This window comes from Ovis canadensis, chromosome 11 (assembly GCF_042477335.2).
Source record: "Ovis canadensis isolate MfBH-ARS-UI-01 breed Bighorn chromosome 11, ARS-UI_OviCan_v2, whole genome shotgun sequence".
In the NCBI taxonomy this organism is placed as follows: Eukaryota; Metazoa; Chordata; class Mammalia; order Artiodactyla; family Bovidae; genus Ovis; species Ovis canadensis.
Genome location: NC_091255.1, coordinates 49,778,962 through 49,799,607, shown reverse-complemented (window position 1 = coordinate 49,799,607; position 20,646 = coordinate 49,778,962). Strand labels below are relative to the sequence as shown.

Below are 20,646 nucleotides of genomic sequence, written 5' to 3'. Positions count from 1 at the left end.
TTCTGTTCCTGCTCACAGGTGTTTACCTTTACATCCCAAGGAAACCGATGCTTGAACCTCAGTGACTAAGCTGTAGTTGTTGTCTTTGTTTATGTACAGTTGCTGGGCATGGACACATCCTAAGATATGCCAAGGAAATTACGTTCAGACTATTTGTCCCTACTCTCTACCTCTTCTTGATAACCATCCCTCAGCAATTAGTAACTGTAAAAGAACCCCTGTCCCCACACAACACCTTATGTTAACTGACTTGCTACTGAGGACAAAAAATAACTCCTTAGACTTTGCTGACAACTAGTATGCTCCACCAGAATTTGTTACAAATCTCTCTTAAAAAAACTTGTGAATCAGCTTGATGGAGTTCAAAGAGCTTCCCACTGGTCTACCTACATGAGGAATGCAAACTGATCAGATGATGAACACGACTGAGTGACTGAACGGAACTGAACTGATATTCCTTCAAAGAGATGTGACTTTCACAGTGTTAAAGCCTTCAATCCAGGATGGGAAGCACAGATTCCCAAGAATGTTACCTTGAGTTCAGTTGAGAGGATTCACTCCTACATCACTTTCTGAAACCATGTGTACTACCTCTGTGGATATATTTGGTACTACCTAAGAGGAATCAGGTAATGGTCTTTGGGTCAAGATATACACTACATCCAGAAGACACGATATCAAAACCATGTGTTGTCACCTCTAAGTTGGTTCTTTGCCCCACATTTGCAAGACCACTCCAATTGTCCATGGGGCCAGTCATCTCTGTCATGTGATGTATGGTAGAACAGGTAGCTCTCATGTTTGTGTGCCTGTTGTTGGTCTTGTTCTTCAAAAAGTGGGTCTCTTGGTCCAAATTGATGCTATTCAGAATCCTATGCCAATACTACTCTAGCCAACAGTACAGCTGATAGGGATGACAAACCCATGTTTAGAACATGCAGTCCTAGAAAGGAGAACCTGTCTCTTTTCCTACTAGTCTGAGAGGATAACTTGCCTTTGTGTGGTGTGGTGAATGAGTTATGACGCTAGCCTGTCGGTGCTCAGCAACATTCTCTGCTTCTGACTGGCAGCACACAGAGCAGGGGCAGCCATGGTGAGAGGGAGCCTAAGCTATTGGGTTCACACAAGTCCTCTATCACTGCCAGTGGAAGCTTTGTTCATGCTCCCTTGTGCAAATATTGATGCACCCGAAGACAGAGATGGGATGAGCTGTTCCACATTTGTAGTTGTCTGGTGACTTCTCTATCATGAACACTCTGAAGATCATGATGTGGGACACAAGTGGGAAATACTTTCTGTCCTCAACCCATCTCTATATAAATAATTATTCTCCAAGTCTCCTTATGTTCCAGTCTTGCTTCTCCCAAGCTCAATCCAGTCAGGGCTTTCACCACTTGTAAACAGCCAACGAACATCACTGTGAGGCCACTTTTCCGCAAAATAAATATGTCGTGCCCATGTGTACTGTTGATTGTTCACTGTAACTATTTTCTCTTTCCACTGCCTTTGAAGAGCAAAAGTGTTATCTGTAGTACGCAAAATTCTCCACCTGGTATAAAACTTCTGTGGGGCTAAGGACTGGTGAAAGTTAAGGTATTGCATGTTTATATATTATGATCAATTAGATTTTGCAAGAATCAAATGCAGTTATTACCTGTGTACTCTTTAGTCATTGAGGGCAGCACAAAACTCTACTGTTCTCCTTGGATGTGGTACAAGTTCTCTTACCTTCCAATACCTTGACTTTCTTGCTGTTCAGTCTCTCTGCTGTATCCAATTCTTTGCAGCCCATGGACTGCAGCACATGAGGCTTCCCTGTCCTTCACCATATTCTGGAGCTTCCTCAAGCTCATGTCCATTGAGCCGATGATGCCACCCAACCATCTCATCCTCTGTCATCCCCTCCCCCTCCTGCCTTCTCGCTCTCCCAGCATCAGGGTATTTTCCAATTAATCAGGTCTTTGCATCAGGTAGAAAAAATATTGGAGCTTCAGCTTCAGCATCAGTTCTTCCAATGAAAATGCAGGGTTTATTTCCTTTAGGATTGACTGGCTTTGTCTCTTTGCAGTCCAAGGGATTTTCAACACCACAGTTCAAAAGCATCAATTCTTTGGCACTCAGCCTTCTTTATGGTCCAACTCTCACATCGAAACATGACTATGGGAAAAACCATAGCTTTGACTATAGGGAACTTTGTCAGCAAAGTAATGTCTCTGCTTCTTAATATGCTATCCAGGTTGGTCATAGCTTTTCTTCCAAGGAGCAAGCGTCTTTTAATTTTATGGCTGCAGTCACCATGTGCAGTGATTTTGGAGCCCAAGAAAATAAAATTGGTCACTGTTTTCATTGTTTCCCCATCTGTATGCCATTAGCGGTGGGACTGGATGCAATGATCTTAGTTTTTCGAATGTTGAGTTTTAAGCCATATTTTCACTCTCCTCTTTCACTTTCAACAAAAGCTCTTTAGTTCCTCTTCGCTTTCTGCCATAAGGGTGGTGTCATCTACATATCTGAGGTTATTGATATGTCTCCTGGCAATCTTGATTCCAGCTTGTGCTTCATCCAGCCTGGCATTTCACATGACGTACTCTGCATATAAGTTAAATAAACATGGTGACAACATACAGCCTTGACGCACTCCTTTACCAATTTTGAACCAGTCTGTTATTCCATGTTCGATTCTAATTGTTGTCTCTTGGCCTGCTACAGGTTGCTCAGGAGACAGATATGGTGGTCTGGTATTCCCATCTCTTGAAAACTTGGAAGTTTATTGCTAATTTGTGTTAAGTCAGGCAAAACCAGTACAATATTATAATTAGCCTCCAATTAAATAAATTTATATTTTAAAGAATGAATTCAGTAGTTACAGCAAAAAAAAAAAATAAGTCAAGCATATAGTTGCTTCCCAGGGGTGCTAGTGGTAAAGAATCTGCCTGCCAATGCAGGAGACTTAAGAGACATAGGTTTCATCCCTGAATTGGGAAGATCCCCTGGAGGAGGGCATGGCAACCCTCTCCAGTATTCTTGTCTGGAGAATCCTATTTACACAGGAACCTGTTGGGCTATTTAGTCCATAAGTTTGCAAAGAGTTGGACATGACTGAAGCAACTTAGCATGCACCCACGCAGGCATACAGTGTTAAACAAAAGAGACAAAACCTTAGATTATCATGAAACAAGTAAGGGAAAAACCAATTTTCTAGTGATGAATAGATTTGTTTTTCTGTGATGTTCTTGAAAATATAACAATTGTGTTTTTTCAAAGCCATCTGCTTATAGACTGGCTGACCCGTAAAAGTGGGGGGAAGAGAAAGAAAACACTTGTAGATTAATACATAAGTGGTTCAGGATGGCGAACACGCATATGCCCGTGGCGGATTCATGTTGATGTGTGGCAGAACCAATACAACATTGTAAAGTAAAAAAAATAAATAAATAATTAAAAAATACATAAGTGGACATAATATGAAAGAAAGTAGTGGAAAATTAACACAACATTGTAAATCAACTATAATTAAATAGAAATAAGTTAAAAATGAAAAATGATAACATAATATATATGAAAAGTATGTTCTGTACATTCTCCCAATAAGGCTAGTGAGTGGCTGAACAAGAATCTGAGTACTCTTCCATATGATTTTAATTCCCGTAACTAAGTGAGTGATAGTTGCTCAGTTGTGTCCGACTCTTTGCAACCCCATGGACTGCAGCCTGTCAGGCTCCTCTGTCCATGGAATTCTCCAGGCAAGAAGACTAAGAGCTGTGGTCTTTCCTTCCTTTATAGAGATTTTATGGTTGAAGATAAAATCTGAAGTAAATAAAAGCACAATCTAAGAGTGAGTTTAGTAAAGAAAGTGCGTGCAGGCATGTTAAGTCGCTTCAGTCGTGTCTGACTCTCTGCGATCCCATGTACTGTAGGCTGGCAGGTGCCTCTGTTCATGGGATTCTCCAGGCAGGAATACTGGAGTGGGTTTGGGTGCCTTTTTCAAGGGAATTTTCTCTCCCCAGGGATCTCTCATGTCTCCTGCATTGGCAGGCAGGCAGGTTCTTTATCACTAGTGCCAGCTGGGAAGCCCAGTACAGAAAGTGAATAATGTAAATTAGAAACATCTTAAAAAGGCACAGACACACTCATAAGAATGATAACATATGTTCATGCATTTCAATGGTATTTCATTCCACTAAACCATAATCCAGTACATTTAGAATATTTAGAGAAAATATTTAGACTTAATCTTAACACTATAGATCTAGTTGGAAAGTTTAGTGACTGGGCCCTCAGGGAAAAATGAACATCTGCAGTCAGTAGGGAAATGCTGGGCATTGTCCAAAATGCACCCTGGGAGGTGGGAAAGTATATGCCAGCGGTTAGTGTGAAACAAATGTGATTTTTCAGTGTGCATATCTTCTACCGGGGAGAGTACTGCTCAGTAACCGCTCAGTAATGCCAATCTAGCTATCTAACAAGTGATCCCAATAAGCAAAAGATTCAGGAGACCAGGCTGGGAGGGGAATGGGGGATAGATGTTAACATAATCACTGTTGATAAGAGATGTCTGAAAAAGGAATGGGCTACTATGGAGACAAGATATCTCAACTAAACAACCAGTTGGCAGTAGGGGTATTGTGTCTTTGATTTGCAGCTTCTGTGAGTTAATTCTAGCAGGAGACTATAAGGGTTTCTTCCATTACTGAGTCTCTGTGAAGTCCCAACATTCTCTGTCTTGCTCAAACGCTGTAACTAACATTGATTGCTGGCATTGCCGTCCTTCTCTGAAATCCACAAGCACTCAAAGGCGTAACATTAAAATATTACATGGTGCCATCAAATTATGACATTCATTCACCTGGGCAAAATGTAGCTCTCTCCCCAAGTGCTTTCAAGTTGATTGCTATTATTTTGACAAATACACAGGGTCCAAAATTATTTTTGTAGACTCAGAAATCTGTTCTTATTTACATACAAAGGTTGAACCCCTCTCCTGAGGCATAACAATTTATCTATCCCATTATTTTATGCACATTTATTGATCACAATTATAATTGCAGGAACTATAGTTTTCATAGTTCATTTGATCAGTTATTTCTCTGTGCGTGAATACCTACACGTAAAGTTAAATAATAATCAGAAGGTCATTTTGTGAGCAATCAGAAGAAGTATATGGAATAACAGAATGCTGAGTGGCATCTAATGAACTCAGGTCGATTATGTAGTCTTTGATAAGGGCGGGAAGACCCAGGTGCAGGGCCCCCTCCCCTGTGCAGTCTTGGTTGCACTGCCACCCTTGATTGTGTGCCTCTGCCGACTGAAATCCCATGGCTGACTACTCCAACCCCATTTCAAAAACACACGTTCATTTTTCAAATCCTTTCCAGGCAAGAGGAAATTCTGCTAGTCTTGATACCACAATTTCTCTATAAGTTCTTTTGTATAAATTGGTTCTAGTCCTACTTCTGTCTTATAAGTTAGACTTTAGAAGGGTCAAGCCATCAGCTGTAGTTGACAATGACTATGCATGCAAAATTAAAAAGAAAACCCATCTATTGATAAACTATTGGAAGTAATGAGGAAGTTTGGTTATAATATATGAACTAATTGCTGTTTTACATGTCAGAAACAGGACTTTCCCAGAAGCCCAGATGGTAAAGAATCTGCCTGCAATGCAGAAGACCCAGGATCGGTCCCTGGGTCTGGAAGATCCCCTGGAGAAGAAGATGGCAATCCACCCCAGTGTTTGTGCCTGGAGAATTCCATGGATAGAAGACCCTGGTGGGCTGCAGTCTATGGGGTCACAAAGAGTGAGACACACATACCCTTACATATGAAAACACACATACACATACATATGAAAACACATATATGCACACACATTTCACATATGTAGAAAACACACATATGCACACACATGTTAGAAACACTGAAAAATTAGCATTTTAAGTTGTACCCTAAAATATCATAAAGTATGAAACACTTAGAAATAAAAATGGGGAAGACCTCTACAGAGGTCAGTATAAATACTTTCACCAAGCAATTCGACTTGTAGCAACTTCGCTTTCACTTTTCACTTCCATGCATTGGAGAAGGAAATAGCAACCCACTCCAGTGTTCTTGCCTGGAGAATGCCAGGGACGGGGGAGCCTGGTGGGCTGCCATCTATGGGGTCGCACAGAGTCGGGCACGACTGAAGCGACTTAGCAGCAGCAGCATTTTGTAGCTGGGTCAGTGATCTGAGGTGAGACCTCCCACTTATACACAGATTTTTAAAAATTGAGTCAAATACAATGATAGCCAAGGTATATTTGAATTTGGCAATTTACATATTTTAACAGATGCTGAATGTGTGAGACATAATTTCTTAACTTTTTTCCTGTGCTATTCTCTCCCTCTCTCTCCTCTAGTTACAAATGTAGGAGTGTAATTTCATGTCATAGGGAAAGAATATTGGCTTCCCTGATAGCTCAGTTGGTAAAGAATCCACCTGCAATGCAGGAGACCCTAGTTCAATTCCTGAGTCAGGAAGATCCACTGAAGAAGCATTAGGCTACCCACTCCAGTATTCTGGCCTAGAGAATTCCATGGACTGTAGAGTCTATGGGCGGCAAAGAGTCGGACATGACTAAACTACTTTCACACAGAGGGAAAGAATATAGTCAACAATATTAAAAAAGAATAAAACAGTGTTTCAGCATTTCACTACCAGCAGTGTTATGTGCTCTCCTGTCTATTGTGAGCTTTCTGAATTCTACTGGTATGTGTCCTCTTGTTTTTATAAATTGAGGTATAATTGTCATAATACGTTATATTAGTTTCAAGTGTGAAACATAATGACTTGATATCTGTATGTATTGCACAATGACCACAGTAAGTCTAGTTAAACTCCATCACCAACTTCAGTTCCAAATGTTTTGGAGAGATGAGAGCTTTTAATATTTACTCTCTTAGCAACTTTCAAATATGTAAGAGAGTATTATTAACTGTAGTCACGATGCTGTGCATTACCTTCCTCATGAGTGTATTTATAACTGGAAGCTTGTGCTTTTGACCCCCTTTACCCATTTTGCCCACCCTCCACCACCCCACTCCAACTCTGCCTACCATTAATGTGTTCTCTCCATCTGTGAGCCCAGGGTTTAGATTTTTGGGTTTCTTTTGTATTCCAAATATAAGTGAGATTATATAGTATTTGTCTTTCTGTCTGACTTGTTTCACTTAGCATAAAGTCTTCTGGGTCCATTTATATTGTCACAAATGGGAAAGCAGCTTATATTTTCCTGCTGAATTGTATTCCATTGCATAATACATAACATATTTTCTTCATTCATCCATTGATGGGCACGTTGGTTGTTTCCATATCTTGCCTATCGTAAACAGTGCTGCAATGAACATGTGGGTGCTTATATTGTTCCCAGTTAGTGTTTTGTTTTCTTCAGATAAATACCCAGAAGTGGAATTGCTGGATTGGATGGTAGTTCTTCTTTCCATTTTTGAGGAACAGGCATAGTATTTCTCATAGTGACTGTACCAATTTATGCTCCCATAAACAGCCCACAAATGTTTTTATTTTTTCCACATTCTCACCAAGACTTGATGTAGCTCGTCCTTCTCATTATAGTCATGCAAAACCATGAGGTGATAACTCATCATGCTTTTGATTCGCATTTCCCTGATGCTTAGTAATGTTGAGCACCTTTCTAGTACCTGTTGCCCATCTGTATGTCTTATAAGGAAAAAGAAAAAAGTCTGTTCTAAACGTCTGCCCATTTTTTCAATCAGATTGTTTTTGTTTTGTTTTTTTGTTATTGGGTCAAGTGAGTTCTTTATATATTTTAGTATCAATCCTTAACATGTATATGATTTGCAAGTATTTTCCCCCAGTCAGTAGGCTGCCTTTTCATTTTTTTTACCATTCACTTTACTGTGTGGAAGCTTTTTTCTTTTTGCCATACCATGTGGCTTGTGGGATCTTAATTCCTGGACCAGGGATTCAACCCAGGTCCCCAGCTGTGAAAGCACAGAGTCACACTCAGTGGACCACCAGGGAATTCCTGCTTTTTGGTTTGATGTAGTCCCACTTTACTTTTTACCTTTGTTTTTAGTGTCATTTTTTTTTTTTTTTAAGCACCAAGAGCAATGTTAAGGTCTATGTTTCCTCCAGAAATTTGATGGTTTCAGATTCAGGTTTAATCCATTTTGAGTTTTCTTGTCTTTTTGCCTGTGTTGGTCTTCATTGCTGTGTGCAGACCTTCTCTAGTTGGGGTAAGTGGGAGCTACTCTCTAGTTGAGGTGTGCAGGCTTCTCGCTGTGGTGGCATCTTTCTGCAGAGCACAGACTCGAGAGTGTGGGGCTCCAGTAGATGTGGCAGGTGAGCGTATTTGCTCTGAGGCACCTGGAATCTTCCCAGACCAGGGATCAAACCCTGGTGGATTCTTAACCACCAGACCACCAGGGAAGTCCATTTTGAGTTAATTTCTGTGTATGGTGTAAGATAGTAGCTCAGTTTTATTCTTTTGTAAGTGGCTGTCAGTTTTTTCAACACCATGTTTCGAGAAAACTGTATTTTCACAATTGTATATTCCTGGCTCCTTTGCTATAGATTAATTGGCTGTAGAATGTATGGGTTTATGCCGGGGCTCTCTATTTTGTTCCATGATGTATGTGCGTTTTTATGCCGAACCATACAGTGTTATTTACTATAGTTTTGTAACACACTTTGCTATCAGCAAGCATTATGTCTCCAGCTTTGTTTGACCCAGAGGGATGGTACGGGGCAGGGTGGAGGGAGAGAGGGTTCAGGATTGGGAAAGCGTGTATACCTGTGGTGGATTCATGTTGATGTATGGCAAAAACCAATACAATATTATAAAGTAATTAACCTCCAATTAAAATAAATAAATTTATATTAAAAAATAAAATAAAAAAAGGAAAAAAAAAGATTGCTTTGGTTATCTGAGTTTTCTATGCTTCCATACACATATTACAATTTTTTTTCTTGTTTTGGTGAAAATGCCATTGGATTTTTAATAGGGATTGCGCTGAATCTGTAAATTACTTTAGGTAGTAAGGATATTTCAACAATATTATTATTCTAATCCCTGAGCAAAAAATTTGTATTTTCTTCAATTTCTTTCACCAATGTATTACATTTTACAGTGTTTACACAGTAGTTTGCAATGTTCTTTCATTTCTGATATTAAATTTGAGGCTTCTCTTTTTCTTAGTGAGTCTAGCTAAAGTTTTTAAGTTGCTTACCTTTTTAAAATAAAAACAGCTTTTAGTTTTGTTGATCTTCTCTCCTATTATTTTCCCTTTTTTAGTCTCTGTTTCATTTATTTCCACTATGATCTTTATTTCCTTGCTTCTGCTCACTTGGGACTTCCTTTGTTCTTCTTTATCTAGTTCCTTGAGTGTAAACTTAGGCAGTTTATTTGAAATTTTTTTGTTTCTCAAGCATTCATTGCTATGAGCTTATCTTTTAGAACTTCTGTTTCTGCACCCCATACGTTTTGGTATGCTGTAATTCCATTATCATTTGTCTCAAGGTATTTTAAAATTTCTCTTTTGGTTTCTTCTTTGATTCATCGGTTGTTCAGTTGCATTTTATTGAATCTCCACATTGTGAATTTCCAGTTTTCTTTCTAATGTTGGATACTACTGTGGTTTCAAAGTATACTTTATATAGTTTCAATCTTTTTTAACTTACTACAAGTTTGTTTAGTGAGCCAACATATAATCTATCCTGAAGAATGTAAAGTGTGTGTTTGAGAAGAATATGTATTATGTTGCCCTTGAAAGCTGTATTCTATATATGTCTGTCAAGATGGATTTGTATATGGTGTCATTTAAGGCCAATATTCCCCTGTGTATTTTTTGGTCTGGATGATCTGTCCAGTGGTGAAATTAATGTCCTCGAGTGGACTATTAATGTCCTCAACTATTACCATATACTTGTCTACTTCTTCATTAGGTCTGTAAATATTTGCATTACATTAATATATTTAGGTTATCCAATAGCATAAACATTTTGACTACAAAATTTCATAAGCAATTCTATAATTAGTGTTTTGCAACAAAAATACAAATATATAAAATTATGTAAGTAAATGTATATTTATATGTAATATTTATTTATATATTTATCAAAAAACATGCAAAAACATTTTTAGTTAAACTAGTTTAACATCTTTACTTTTTCAATTGTCTCAAATTGCAAACTATATATATATGATATATATATATATCATATATATATATATAATATTTGGGTGCTGGAAGGATTTTATAGCTGCAATTTAGAATGCAGAGGGTTTTTTTCTTTTTGGCCTTGGGTGTTGTCCAGCCACTCATGCATTCGTCTTCATCAAATATTTGTAAGCATCCAGTGTGAGAAAGAATATCCTCTAAAGAAAATTGTTCTTTGGCCTAAGAATGTGATGACAGAGTAGAAAGAATTAAGTAACTTCTTGCAAAATATATTATGCTCCAAAGAAGTCTCTGAACTGATTCTTGCAAACTCAGAAATCTGCTCTGATTCATGTACCCCTCTTGAGGCATAATAATTTTATTCATTCCATAGACTAATGCCAATTTATTCATCACAATTGGGCTTCCCTGGTGGCTCAACTAGTAAAAAACCCACTTGCCAATGCAGGAGACACAAGAGACCTGGGTTCAGTCCCTGAGTCAGGAAGATCCCTTGGAGAAGAAAAAGGCAGTCTACTCCAGGGTTCTTGCCTGGAAAATGCCATGGGCAGAGGAGCTAGAAGGCTGTAGTCCATGGGGCTGCAGAGAGCTGGACACAACTGAGCACACGTGCACACACACACGCATTAACCACAATCATAACTGTAATGACGACAGTTTGGACAGTCTATTAGACCCGTCATTTCTCTGTGCAGGAGTATCTAAAGGGAAAGTCAAACAGCAACTAGAAGTTCCTTTTATGAGAGCAAAGAATCAAAATAAGTATTAGGAACAACAAACTGTTGAATAGTATCCCATGCACTCATGTCAAACACGTGGTCTTTCCTAAGGGGCTGGAAGACTCAGGAGGAGGGCCCCTCGTGCCTGTGCACTGCCAAACCTTGTATGTGTGCCTCTCCTGACTCTGACCTTCCATAGCCAGCTGTCCCATCCCCACTGAAGAAACACACATTCATTTTTCAAATCCCCTGCAAGCTTGAGGAAATTCTGCTAGTCTTGATATCACATTTTCTCTCTAAAGTGCCTTTGTATAAATTGGTTCTAGTCCTATTTATGTCTGTAAGTTCAACTTTAGAGGGGAAATCCTGTCAACTGCAGTTGATATGACTATGTATGTAAAAAAGATTTTTTTAAGCCCATCGATTGGTAAACATTTAGAAATAATTAGGAAGTTTGGTTATAATATCAGCATACATAAATTAACTACTCTTATATATGTCAGAAATACTGAGAAATTAAAATTTTAAGTTGTACTCTATAATAGCATAAACTATCGAGTAACTAAAAGAAGAAATATAATAAAAGTGGGAAAGACCTCTACAGAGGACAGTATAAACACTTTGACCAAGCAGTTCTACTTGTAGATATTTATCCAACAGAAATGTTTATCTATGTGCACCAGAGGACCAGTTCATAACAACATTACTTTTATTATCCCCAAACTGCAACCAACCCACATATATATCAACAGTAAATAAATAAAATGTGTCATATTCAATCACTGGATGACTATACAGCAAGGAGAATGAATGAACTACCCGAAAATGACATGGATGAGCGTGACAATCATAATATAAAAGGAAAGTGACCGATTCTGTACTATTGAGAGTTATATTTGAAAGGGTTGGGCTTAAGTTCTGTTTCTTAACCTGATAATAGTGGCATGCGTTCACTTTGAGACAGTTTATCAAGTTGAAGATTTTCTCACATGAGAAATGGAAAAAATAATTTGTGGGGGATTGTATGAGCTCAGCCTTACATCATGAATTCTGTTGTTGTTTAGTGGCCAAGTCAGGTCTGACCCTTTTGCGACTCCATGGACTATAACCCTCCAGGCTCCTCTGTCTATGGGATTTCCCAGGCAAGACTACTTTGGAGTAAGTTGCTGTTTCTTTCTCCTGATGCTGTATCATAACCAAAAACACAGTATGGGATGAATAGTGGCACAAGATTTATTTAGAAAAAAATTCCCTGCATCTAGAGAGACAACTCAAAGTGATTATGAAAAAGAATAAAGTTAGATATAAAAATAATCAGTATATTGAAAAGATACATGATTATGGAGACTGTTATGAAGATAAGTATCAGAAACTAAAGAAAAAGTCATGAGGATTTTTCCCCAAAAATACATGTAGAGAGAAGGTGAAGATCTAGATTTCAAAGTCAAAGCCAAGATGCTCCATTATAATGATGCAGGAAGCTGGCACATCACCCACTCAGATAAGAAGGGGAGAATCAGGGTGAGGTCCTCTAAATTCCATCAAGCTGATTCATAAGCTTTTATATAGGCAGATGAACAAGAAAAAAAAAATTGGTAATAGACTGCTGGCTTTCAGCATCATTTGGAAGTGAATTTGTCCTAGGAACAGCAAGGTTGATTTGTGAGATGGTGGTTCTTCGGTGAGATTTTCAGCAGCAGGAAGGCTGGCAGCAGGTGGACACACAGCTGGGGTGGCAGCAGGTGGTCCTACAGCAGACAGGGTGGCAGCAAGGCTGGCAGCAGCTGGATCTGCTGCATATTTGTCCACAACTGCTGGACCCAAAGCACGTGGGCTGGCAGCAGATGGTCACACAAGTAGGTCTGCAGCAGGTGGTCTGACAGCAGACAGGGTGGCTGCAAGGCTGGCAGCAGCTGGATCCACAGCTCTGGTCTTGGCACCCAGGCAGGCAGCAGCATGTGGGGTGGTAGCAGGTTCTATGGCAGTACACGGGTGCACAGGAAGCTGGCTGACAGCAGTTAGAACCACCGCAGGGTTGTCCACAGCTGCTGGATCCACAGCAGGTGGGCTGACAGCAGCTGGTCACACAAGTAGGTTTGCAGCAGGTGGTTTCAGTGATTTGACAGCAAGTTTGGGGGCAGGAGGGCTGACAGCAGCTGGACTCACAGCAGGTGGGCTGGCAGCAGGTGGTCGCACAAATAGGCTTGAGACAGGTGGTCCTGCAGCTGGTGGTCTGACAGACAGGGTGGCAGCAAGGCTGGCAGCAGCTGGACCCACTGCAGATGGGCTGGCAGCAAGTGGTCACACAGGTAGGTTTGTAGCAGGTGGTCCTACAGCAGGTGTTTTCACTAGTCTGATAGCAAGTTGGGGGGCAGCAAGGCTGACAGCAGCTGGACTCACAGCAGGTGGGCTGGCAGCAGGTGGTCGAACAAATAGGCTTGAGGCAGGTGGTCCTGCAGCACGTGGTCTGACAGCAGGCAGGGAGACAGCAAGGCTGGCAGCAGCTGGGCCCACCACAGGTGGGCTGACAGCAGGTGGTCACACAAGTAGGTTTGCAGCAAGTGGTCCTGCAACAGGTGGTTTGACAGCAAGTTGGGGGGCAGCAGGGCCGACAGCAGCTGGACTCACAGCAGGTGGGCCGGCAGCAGGTGGTCCTGCAGCAGGTAGGTTGACAGCAAGGGGAGCAGCAGGAATGGGTCATGGTGTCAGGTGTGGAGGGGTGGCTTCTGAGCAGAGACAAATTTCTCAGAATCTGAATACCTCTTCTTCTCTACCAGACCTTTTATACTCCGGTTCCCAAATTTAGGACCAATGAACAGAATTTTCCTTGTTATTATTTATAACTTTTTTCATGATCCATGGAAAATTGCCTAAGGAGGATATGTTCCCTAACTGTTCTGAAAATAGGATTATTCTCCTAGTTAATATTAAACCATAGGAACTTATTTCCAGAAACGGGAGAAACCATCAACATCCATACCCTTATTTAAGTGTGAATCATCATTTCTCAAGACAGAATTCATCCTTTTGTCACCAGTCAGTTGAGGATAATTTGTAGAAAATTTCAGAGCCGTTGTCCCCACCTACATTTTCCTCTTGGAGCTGCTTATATTGGGATTCACCCCTCAAGATAGGTGAAATAAAAGTGATGAATTCAACTCATATTTTAATACATTCTGAATTAAAGTTACTTTTTAACAAGGCTTTCATCTATTCCACACAAAATTCAATGATTGATAAATCTATGAGTAGGAAGCTTTTCCACTTGGTATCTCATTTCCTAAAAAAAAGAGACTGAGCACAGAAGAATTAATTCTTTTGAACTGTGGTGTTGGAAAAGACTCTTGAGAGTCTCTTGGGCTGCAAGGAGATCCAGCTAGTCCATCCTAAAGGAGATCAGTCCTGGATGTTCATTAGAAGGACTGATGTTGAAGCTGAAACTCCAATATTTTGGCCACCTGATGCAAAGAGCTGACTCACTTGAAAAGACCCTTATGCTGGGAAAGATCAAGGGCAGGAGGAGAAGGGGATGACAGAGGATGAGACGGTTGGATGGCATCACTGACTCAATGGACATGAGTTTGAGAAAACTCTGGGAGTTGATGGACAGGGAAGCCTGGTGTGCTGCAGTTCATGAGGTCGCAAAGAGTGGGACATGACTGAGCAACCGAACTAAATTGAACTGAACTCACTATATTAAACATTATCTTTCCTTGCTTAACTCCAAATCTGTTGACAGACCCGATAACAAACTTGATCTGGGGACGCTATCTTTATTAATATATTTAACAGCAAAGGGAAACGTTTCAAAGCTGTTAATTTGACAACTAAAATATTTTTCTTTGAATTGTAGTTTCAAAGAAAGGCTATGGAGGATGGCAAAGTGGGTAAAGGTGGACAAATGTATGGTGAAGGAAACCATACCTTTGATGATGATCATTCCGTAGTGTATACAGAAATCTAAATATAATATGTTACAAGCAAAACTCAATGTTATAAGCCAGTAAAATATACAAATGTCAATAAATTATACATGCAGGAACAAAAGGGACAACAATGACTCAGTGGAACAAAGCATAATATTTTGGATACTTAGCAATTTCCATATTCGTAACATTTTGAAAGAAAGAGCACATTTATTTCACTGATTAACACTGTGGCTCCTGATACTTCATTGGCTCTGACTTAACTGCAATTATGGATTTCTGATGCCTCTGCTGCTGGGCATCCTGGTCTTGGTGGCAAAGTTGTATAAACCCCCGGTTAGTAGATCCAGTATATGGGTAATAGCACTACCAGTTCATCCAGTCAAATAATCTGCTGCTGTTCATTCAGTCAGAATGGAATCATAGCAGGAGTGGGATGGGTTGAATATTATCTTTCCCTTCTGCGCCTCTGTCCTGAGAATGGCTCTTAAACAATGGGAATCAACATGGACTCACTTGAATAAAGGAGAACTCCACGTTTACTAGCTTGGAACTTGAACTAGCAGTAATTTGTAATAGGGCTGAGTAATTGGGATGTTGGGATGTTGGTTTGAAACAGTGACCACTTTTATTTTAAACAATCTGAAGCCATGTGCCTTAAATCCAGTTATATTGCTTAGCTTCTTCATAAGTTATGAGTGTGTTATATGCTGATTTTGCCACCAGCCACTTTGCTATAGTATATTGAGGTCTGAATTTTGGTGCATTAGCTTATCCATATTTGGATCTAAGTATTGTCCAAATAGCAAGAATTGTTATTGTGTGTCTGTTTTGGGTACAAGAAGTTACACGTCATTAAGGCTAAAGAATGATAATGTTCAGAGTATCAAATAACACATTTTGGAAAGTATAAGAGGGAGCAGATGGGATGAAGATAAAATAAGAAAAGAAAGGCAAATGCTCCTTTTCAGGCATAAATGATTAAATAAAGATAAGTAAGCATACTCTTTAAATACCAAAGCTAACCAGATGCCGCTTCAAAATGTCTGATAATTTCCCATTAAACATGATAAACAGCAGCTAGAAAATAATCTAGGGCATGATGGTGACATCTCCTCATCAGGGTATACAGCAGGATTTGGGAAAACCTCACTCTCCTGGAAACCCAGAACCCACACCCTCTGACACCATGGTCAGCTCCTGTTGTAGCTCCATCTGCTCTGACCAGGGCTGTGGCCAAAGTCTCTGCCAGGAGACCTGCTGCCACCCCAGCTGCTGCCAGACCACCTGCTGTCACCCCAGCTGCCATGCATCCAGCAGCTGCATCTCAAGTTGTTGCTACCCCCTGTTGCGACAGTTCCAGTTGCTGTGTCCCCAGCTGTGGAGCTGGGGCCCAGCTGCTGCCCAGACTGCTGCCAGACTGCCTGGTGTCTCCCAACATTAAGGATTTTCTTGTTGTTGAACTTCATTCCTCACCCCAGCCCCGAGTCAACCACCAGTATTCCAGTGTATTCATCTTTTTTTTTTTCATTTCTTTTGACCACAGCATCTGGACTGGCTCTGATCTGTCGCTGTGTTTGTCCATCCCATTGATCGTGCCACCAAAAAACTGTTTTAAAAGAAGCAGTTTAAACTGAGTACCACAGAGACTCTCCAGATTCTGTGCCTATTACCTTGACATTCAGGCAGATGATCAAATGTCTACTCTAGTTCATGGGGACAAGCTCCTAATCTCACGACTGCTGTGCATGACCTGGCCTTTGCAGTGAGTTCTGTGTGATGGAACAACTACGTGGCCATAAACATTTGGTATCAGAAACATTTTTGGCCCTTTATTTTGTTAGTGTTGATCATGAACTGGAGATAAACTTGTATTTCTGTCATGTGAACAAAGAAAACTGACTTTACATAGCAATCAAACCCTGTATTAGAGAAAATGCTAAATAATGACTCCGCCCCCCACTGCCAAAAGTAGATTCCTCTCCTTGCCTGCAAGTTTATTGAGAGAAAACAAGAGCTTCCTTTTTACTACAGGACCACTCTGCAAGGTCCTTTTGGAAAGCATTAAGTCAAATGTGAACCAATTCCCATCACAATGTAACTCACAATGAAATCTTGGATTCAAAAGGAAGACACATGTCAGGCAGAGTGTATTGGCGATGTTGACGAGAAAGAGAAATCATTCTGTTGAAGACAGGTAAAGTATAGAGATTGATTCTTAGAAATAAAACGTGTCATGTATGAAAATTCACGGGATAGTGTATAATTTACAACTGCATAAGACAAAGTGATGGAGTGAATCAGAAGGAAGTAGAGTGTGAGTAATCGTATAATGTAATTATGATTTTAAAACTACTTCCTCAAAACACATTTTGATCATTCTAAGGAGGAGGGGTATTTCCTAGCTGTCTTCCTGCCTTCAGGCAGAATACCAACCATCTCCAAACAAACAAATGGCTGTAGAACTGTGGCCCAATTAGATCAAAATCTCTAACACCTGTTCTTGTCTTCACTTTGTGACTTCTTACTGTATATGAATTTATGTCTATATAAATTGTAACTTTCTTTTTATCATAAATGCTTTCGAGCTATGTTGAAACTAAGTGCAAAAAACCTTTTATACATAGTTAAAATTTATAAAACCACAGTTATAGCAGAGACTTTAACACCCTATTTTATTTAATTTATTTATTTTAGAATGGTCATTTGAAGGAGAAAAATAAGGAAATAGAGAATGTGAGTAGAACCATTATCAACTTAGGTGTAATTGATATTTATATGCACTCTCAGGTGACTCAGTGGTAAAGAATCTGCCTGCGATACAGGAACCACAGGAGATGCAGCTTCAATCCCTGGGTCCAAAAGATCCCCTGGAGCATCTTTTCATGTGTTTGTTAGCCATCAGTATGTCTTCTTTGGAGAACATCACTCATTATTAGAGAAATGCAAATCAAAACCACAATGAGGTACCACTTCACACCGGTCAGAATGTCTGCGATCCAAAAATCTGCAAGCAATAAATGCTGGAGAGGGTGTGGAGAAAAGGGAACGCTCCTACACTGTTGGTGGGAATGCAAACTAGTACAGCCACTATGGAGAACAGTGTGGAGATTCCTTAAAAAATTGCAAATAGAACTACCTTATGACCCAGCAATCCCACTTCTGGGCATACACACCGAGGAAACCAGAATTGAAAGAGGCACATGTACCCCAATGTTCATCGCAGCACTGTTTATAATAGCCAGGACATGGAAACAACCTAGATGTCCATCAGCAGATGAATGGATACGAAAGCTGTGGTACATATACACAATGGAGTATTACTCAGCCGTAAAAAGAAATTCATTTGAATCAGTTCTGATGAGATGGATGAAACTGGAGCCGATTATACAGAGTGAAGTAATCCTTTTATTTTTTTAATATAAATTTATTTATTTTAATTGTAGGTTAATTACTTTACAATATTGTATTGGTTTTGCCATGCATCAACATGAATCTGCCACAGGTATACATGTGTAGCTCCTTCTTTTAAATCCCCCTTCTGTCCATCTATATGAATAACACATGTTTTCAAGGTCAGTGTGTCTTCTTGGATGGTCTAGACAAAATCTTCAGTCATTACACAGACATCTCCTTTATCAAAAACTCAACCCATTTCAGTCCCTGAAGATATGAAGATGAGTAAATCGGAGTCTTCATACAAATGGAGTTTATATTCTAGAGTGAGCCAGATACATAAGTGCATCTCTGGTGGAGAATTATATGATAGAGCCCACGAATACACAAAGCACAGCAGAAGTGCAGCAGAGGAAGGACTTGACTTTTTGTGGCATCAGGGAAGATTTTGGAGGAAGATGGCAGCTGAACTCACTGGTAAAAGGTCACTAGGAGAATGCTGAACTCACAAGATTTTGCAGGAAGAGGGAATATCAAGAAGATTGCCTTCTCTTTCCTAGAATGATGTTTTTCTTTAAATGTCTGTGGCACTAAAGAGACCTCTAATTTAGCAGCCTAATCATATCTGGTTTTGGTTATAAAGCTCTTTATGGATGCAAGTTCTACATAAGTACAGTAAGATAATGAATGTTGTTTATATTCCTCTTAATGCATCTAAGAATATCTTAAGCATAAGTAATACTACAAAAACTGCTAGGCATTTTAGCTCAGAATATTTGAAAAAGATTTTAGTAAAATGTCCACAAAGCATAACTACGACATATTTTGATTCAAAACTATTGTGTCAATTACTGTACCCTAGCCTAGAAGACACGTCTGAAGATCAAAGACATTTCTGATTAATCTCCGATGACTGTTTGCTACTTAAAAACACTGAGTCACAGCTAACTGTTTCCAAGTCCATCAGGGTGATGAGAAATAACACAGTTTGGAATGTCATTAGCTCAGTGACCATCCAGAATACACACAATGAATCATAAGTTTTGTCACATTCAAAAAGTAGAGCTTGCTTCCATTTTCTCGACAAATATGCCATCTGATTGAAATGTGAAATTTCCACTAGAGATCCTAATATCCTCAGAAACTCCCCCAAAATCATATCAAGGTGAGAAATAAACAAGGAACAGAGGCCCACCAATGTCACATGATACCCAGGGACTGAAGTCTTGTAACCTTACAAACTAAAGAAGAAACAGAAGAGGTGATTCATGTGAGAACACTGGGGAACTTGAGAAAAGGGAAATGATTATTTTCTATATATTGCCAGATTTTACTAGAAAAACACATATGACTTACTAATTGCATTTTAGTCATATAAACCAAAAGGAGGAACTAGTCTCTTCATAATCACAGAAATCCCTCAGCTGGGTATAAAAGAGGAGATGTGTAAGAGAAACTTCCAAATTTGAGAAACTCACTCTCCTAGAAACTCACCCAGAACCTCCACCCTCTGACACCATGGTCAGCTCCTGTTGTGGCTCCGTCTGCTCTGATCAGAGCTGTGGCCGAAGTCTCTGCCAGGAGACCTGCTGTCGCCCCAGCTGCTGCCAGACCACCTGCTGCAGGACCACCTGTTACCGCCCCAGCTGCGGTGTGTCCAGCTGCTGCCGCCCCATCTGCTGCCAGCCCACCTGCCCTCGCCCCACCTGCTGCATCTCTAGCTGCTACCGCCCCTCCTGCTGTGTTTCCAGCTGTGGTTCCAGCTGCTACAGACCAACCAGCTGCATCTCCAGCTGCTGCAGGCCCCAGTGCTGCCAGCCTGTGTGCTGCCAGCCCACCTGCCCTCGCCCCACCTGCTGTATCTCTAGCTGCTACCGCCCCTCCAGCTGTGGGTCCAGCTGTGGCTCCAGCTGCTGCAGGCCTACATGCTGCATCTCCAGCTGCAGGCCCCAGTGTTGCGAGTCTGTGTGCTGCCAGCCCAGCTGCCCCCGCATCTCCAGCTGCCGCCGCCCCTCTTGCTGTGGCTCCAGCTGCTGCCGCCCGAGCTGCTGCCTGCGCCCAGTGTGTGGCCGGGTCTCCTGCCACACCACTTGCTATCGCCCCACCTGTGTCATCTCCACCTGCCCCCGCCCCGTGTGCTGTCCCTCCTCTTGCTGCTGAGCCACCTCTCTGAACCCACTCTCTCCTCTTTATCCATCTTATCACAGAAGCAGACTCCATGCATCACACAGACACCAGAGGAGAGGCCATTCCCATAGTTTGTGTGTCCACATCCTGGCCTCAGGCCAGACTCTCTCCTTTGTTGGCCTTTTCCTTACTAGCAAATGAAACTAGGTGGTATTTATAGAAATAAATTAGCAGAGTTGCCCCAGTTCTATACTTGACCTTTTGATTTGGGGGTATTG

General features: G+C 40.6%; 2 protein-coding genes across 7 annotated transcripts; one reads left to right on the top strand and one right to left on the bottom strand.

The window, feature by feature from the left end:
* Positions 1-12,609: 12,609 nt before the first annotated feature.
* On the bottom strand, positions 12,610-13,620 carry LOC138414730 (keratin-associated protein 9-2-like). 4 transcript variants are annotated; one of them, XM_069542507.1, is made up of 5 exons: positions 13,559-13,620; positions 13,451-13,486; positions 13,199-13,351; positions 12,749-13,009; positions 12,610-12,646 (listed from the first exon to the last, which is right to left on the bottom strand). In XM_069542507.1, exons 1-5 carry the CDS (start codon positions 13,618-13,620, stop codon positions 12,610-12,612), a joined length of 549 nt encoding a protein of 182 aa, XP_069398608.1. The 4 variants fall into 4 exon arrangements, with proteins under 4 accessions (XP_069398608.1, XP_069398607.1, XP_069398609.1 ...); XM_069542506.1 differs by lacking the exon at positions 13,451-13,486 and having other exon boundaries at positions 13,199-13,372; positions 13,544-13,620; XM_069542508.1 differs by having other exon boundaries at positions 12,749-12,997; positions 13,316-13,486.
* Positions 13,621-19,759: 6,139 nt separating this feature from the next.
* Positions 19,760-20,401, top strand: LOC138414729 (keratin-associated protein 4-7-like). Of its 3 annotated transcripts, XM_069542504.1 has the most exons (3): positions 19,760-19,896; positions 20,023-20,208; positions 20,272-20,401. In XM_069542504.1, exons 1-3 carry the CDS (start codon positions 19,760-19,762, stop codon positions 20,399-20,401), a joined length of 453 nt encoding a protein of 150 aa, XP_069398605.1. The 3 variants fall into 3 exon arrangements, with proteins under 3 accessions (XP_069398605.1, XP_069398604.1, XP_069398603.1); XM_069542503.1 differs by having other exon boundaries at positions 20,023-20,401; XM_069542502.1 differs by having other exon boundaries at positions 19,760-20,401.
* The last annotated feature ends 245 nt before the right edge of the window (positions 20,402-20,646 follow it).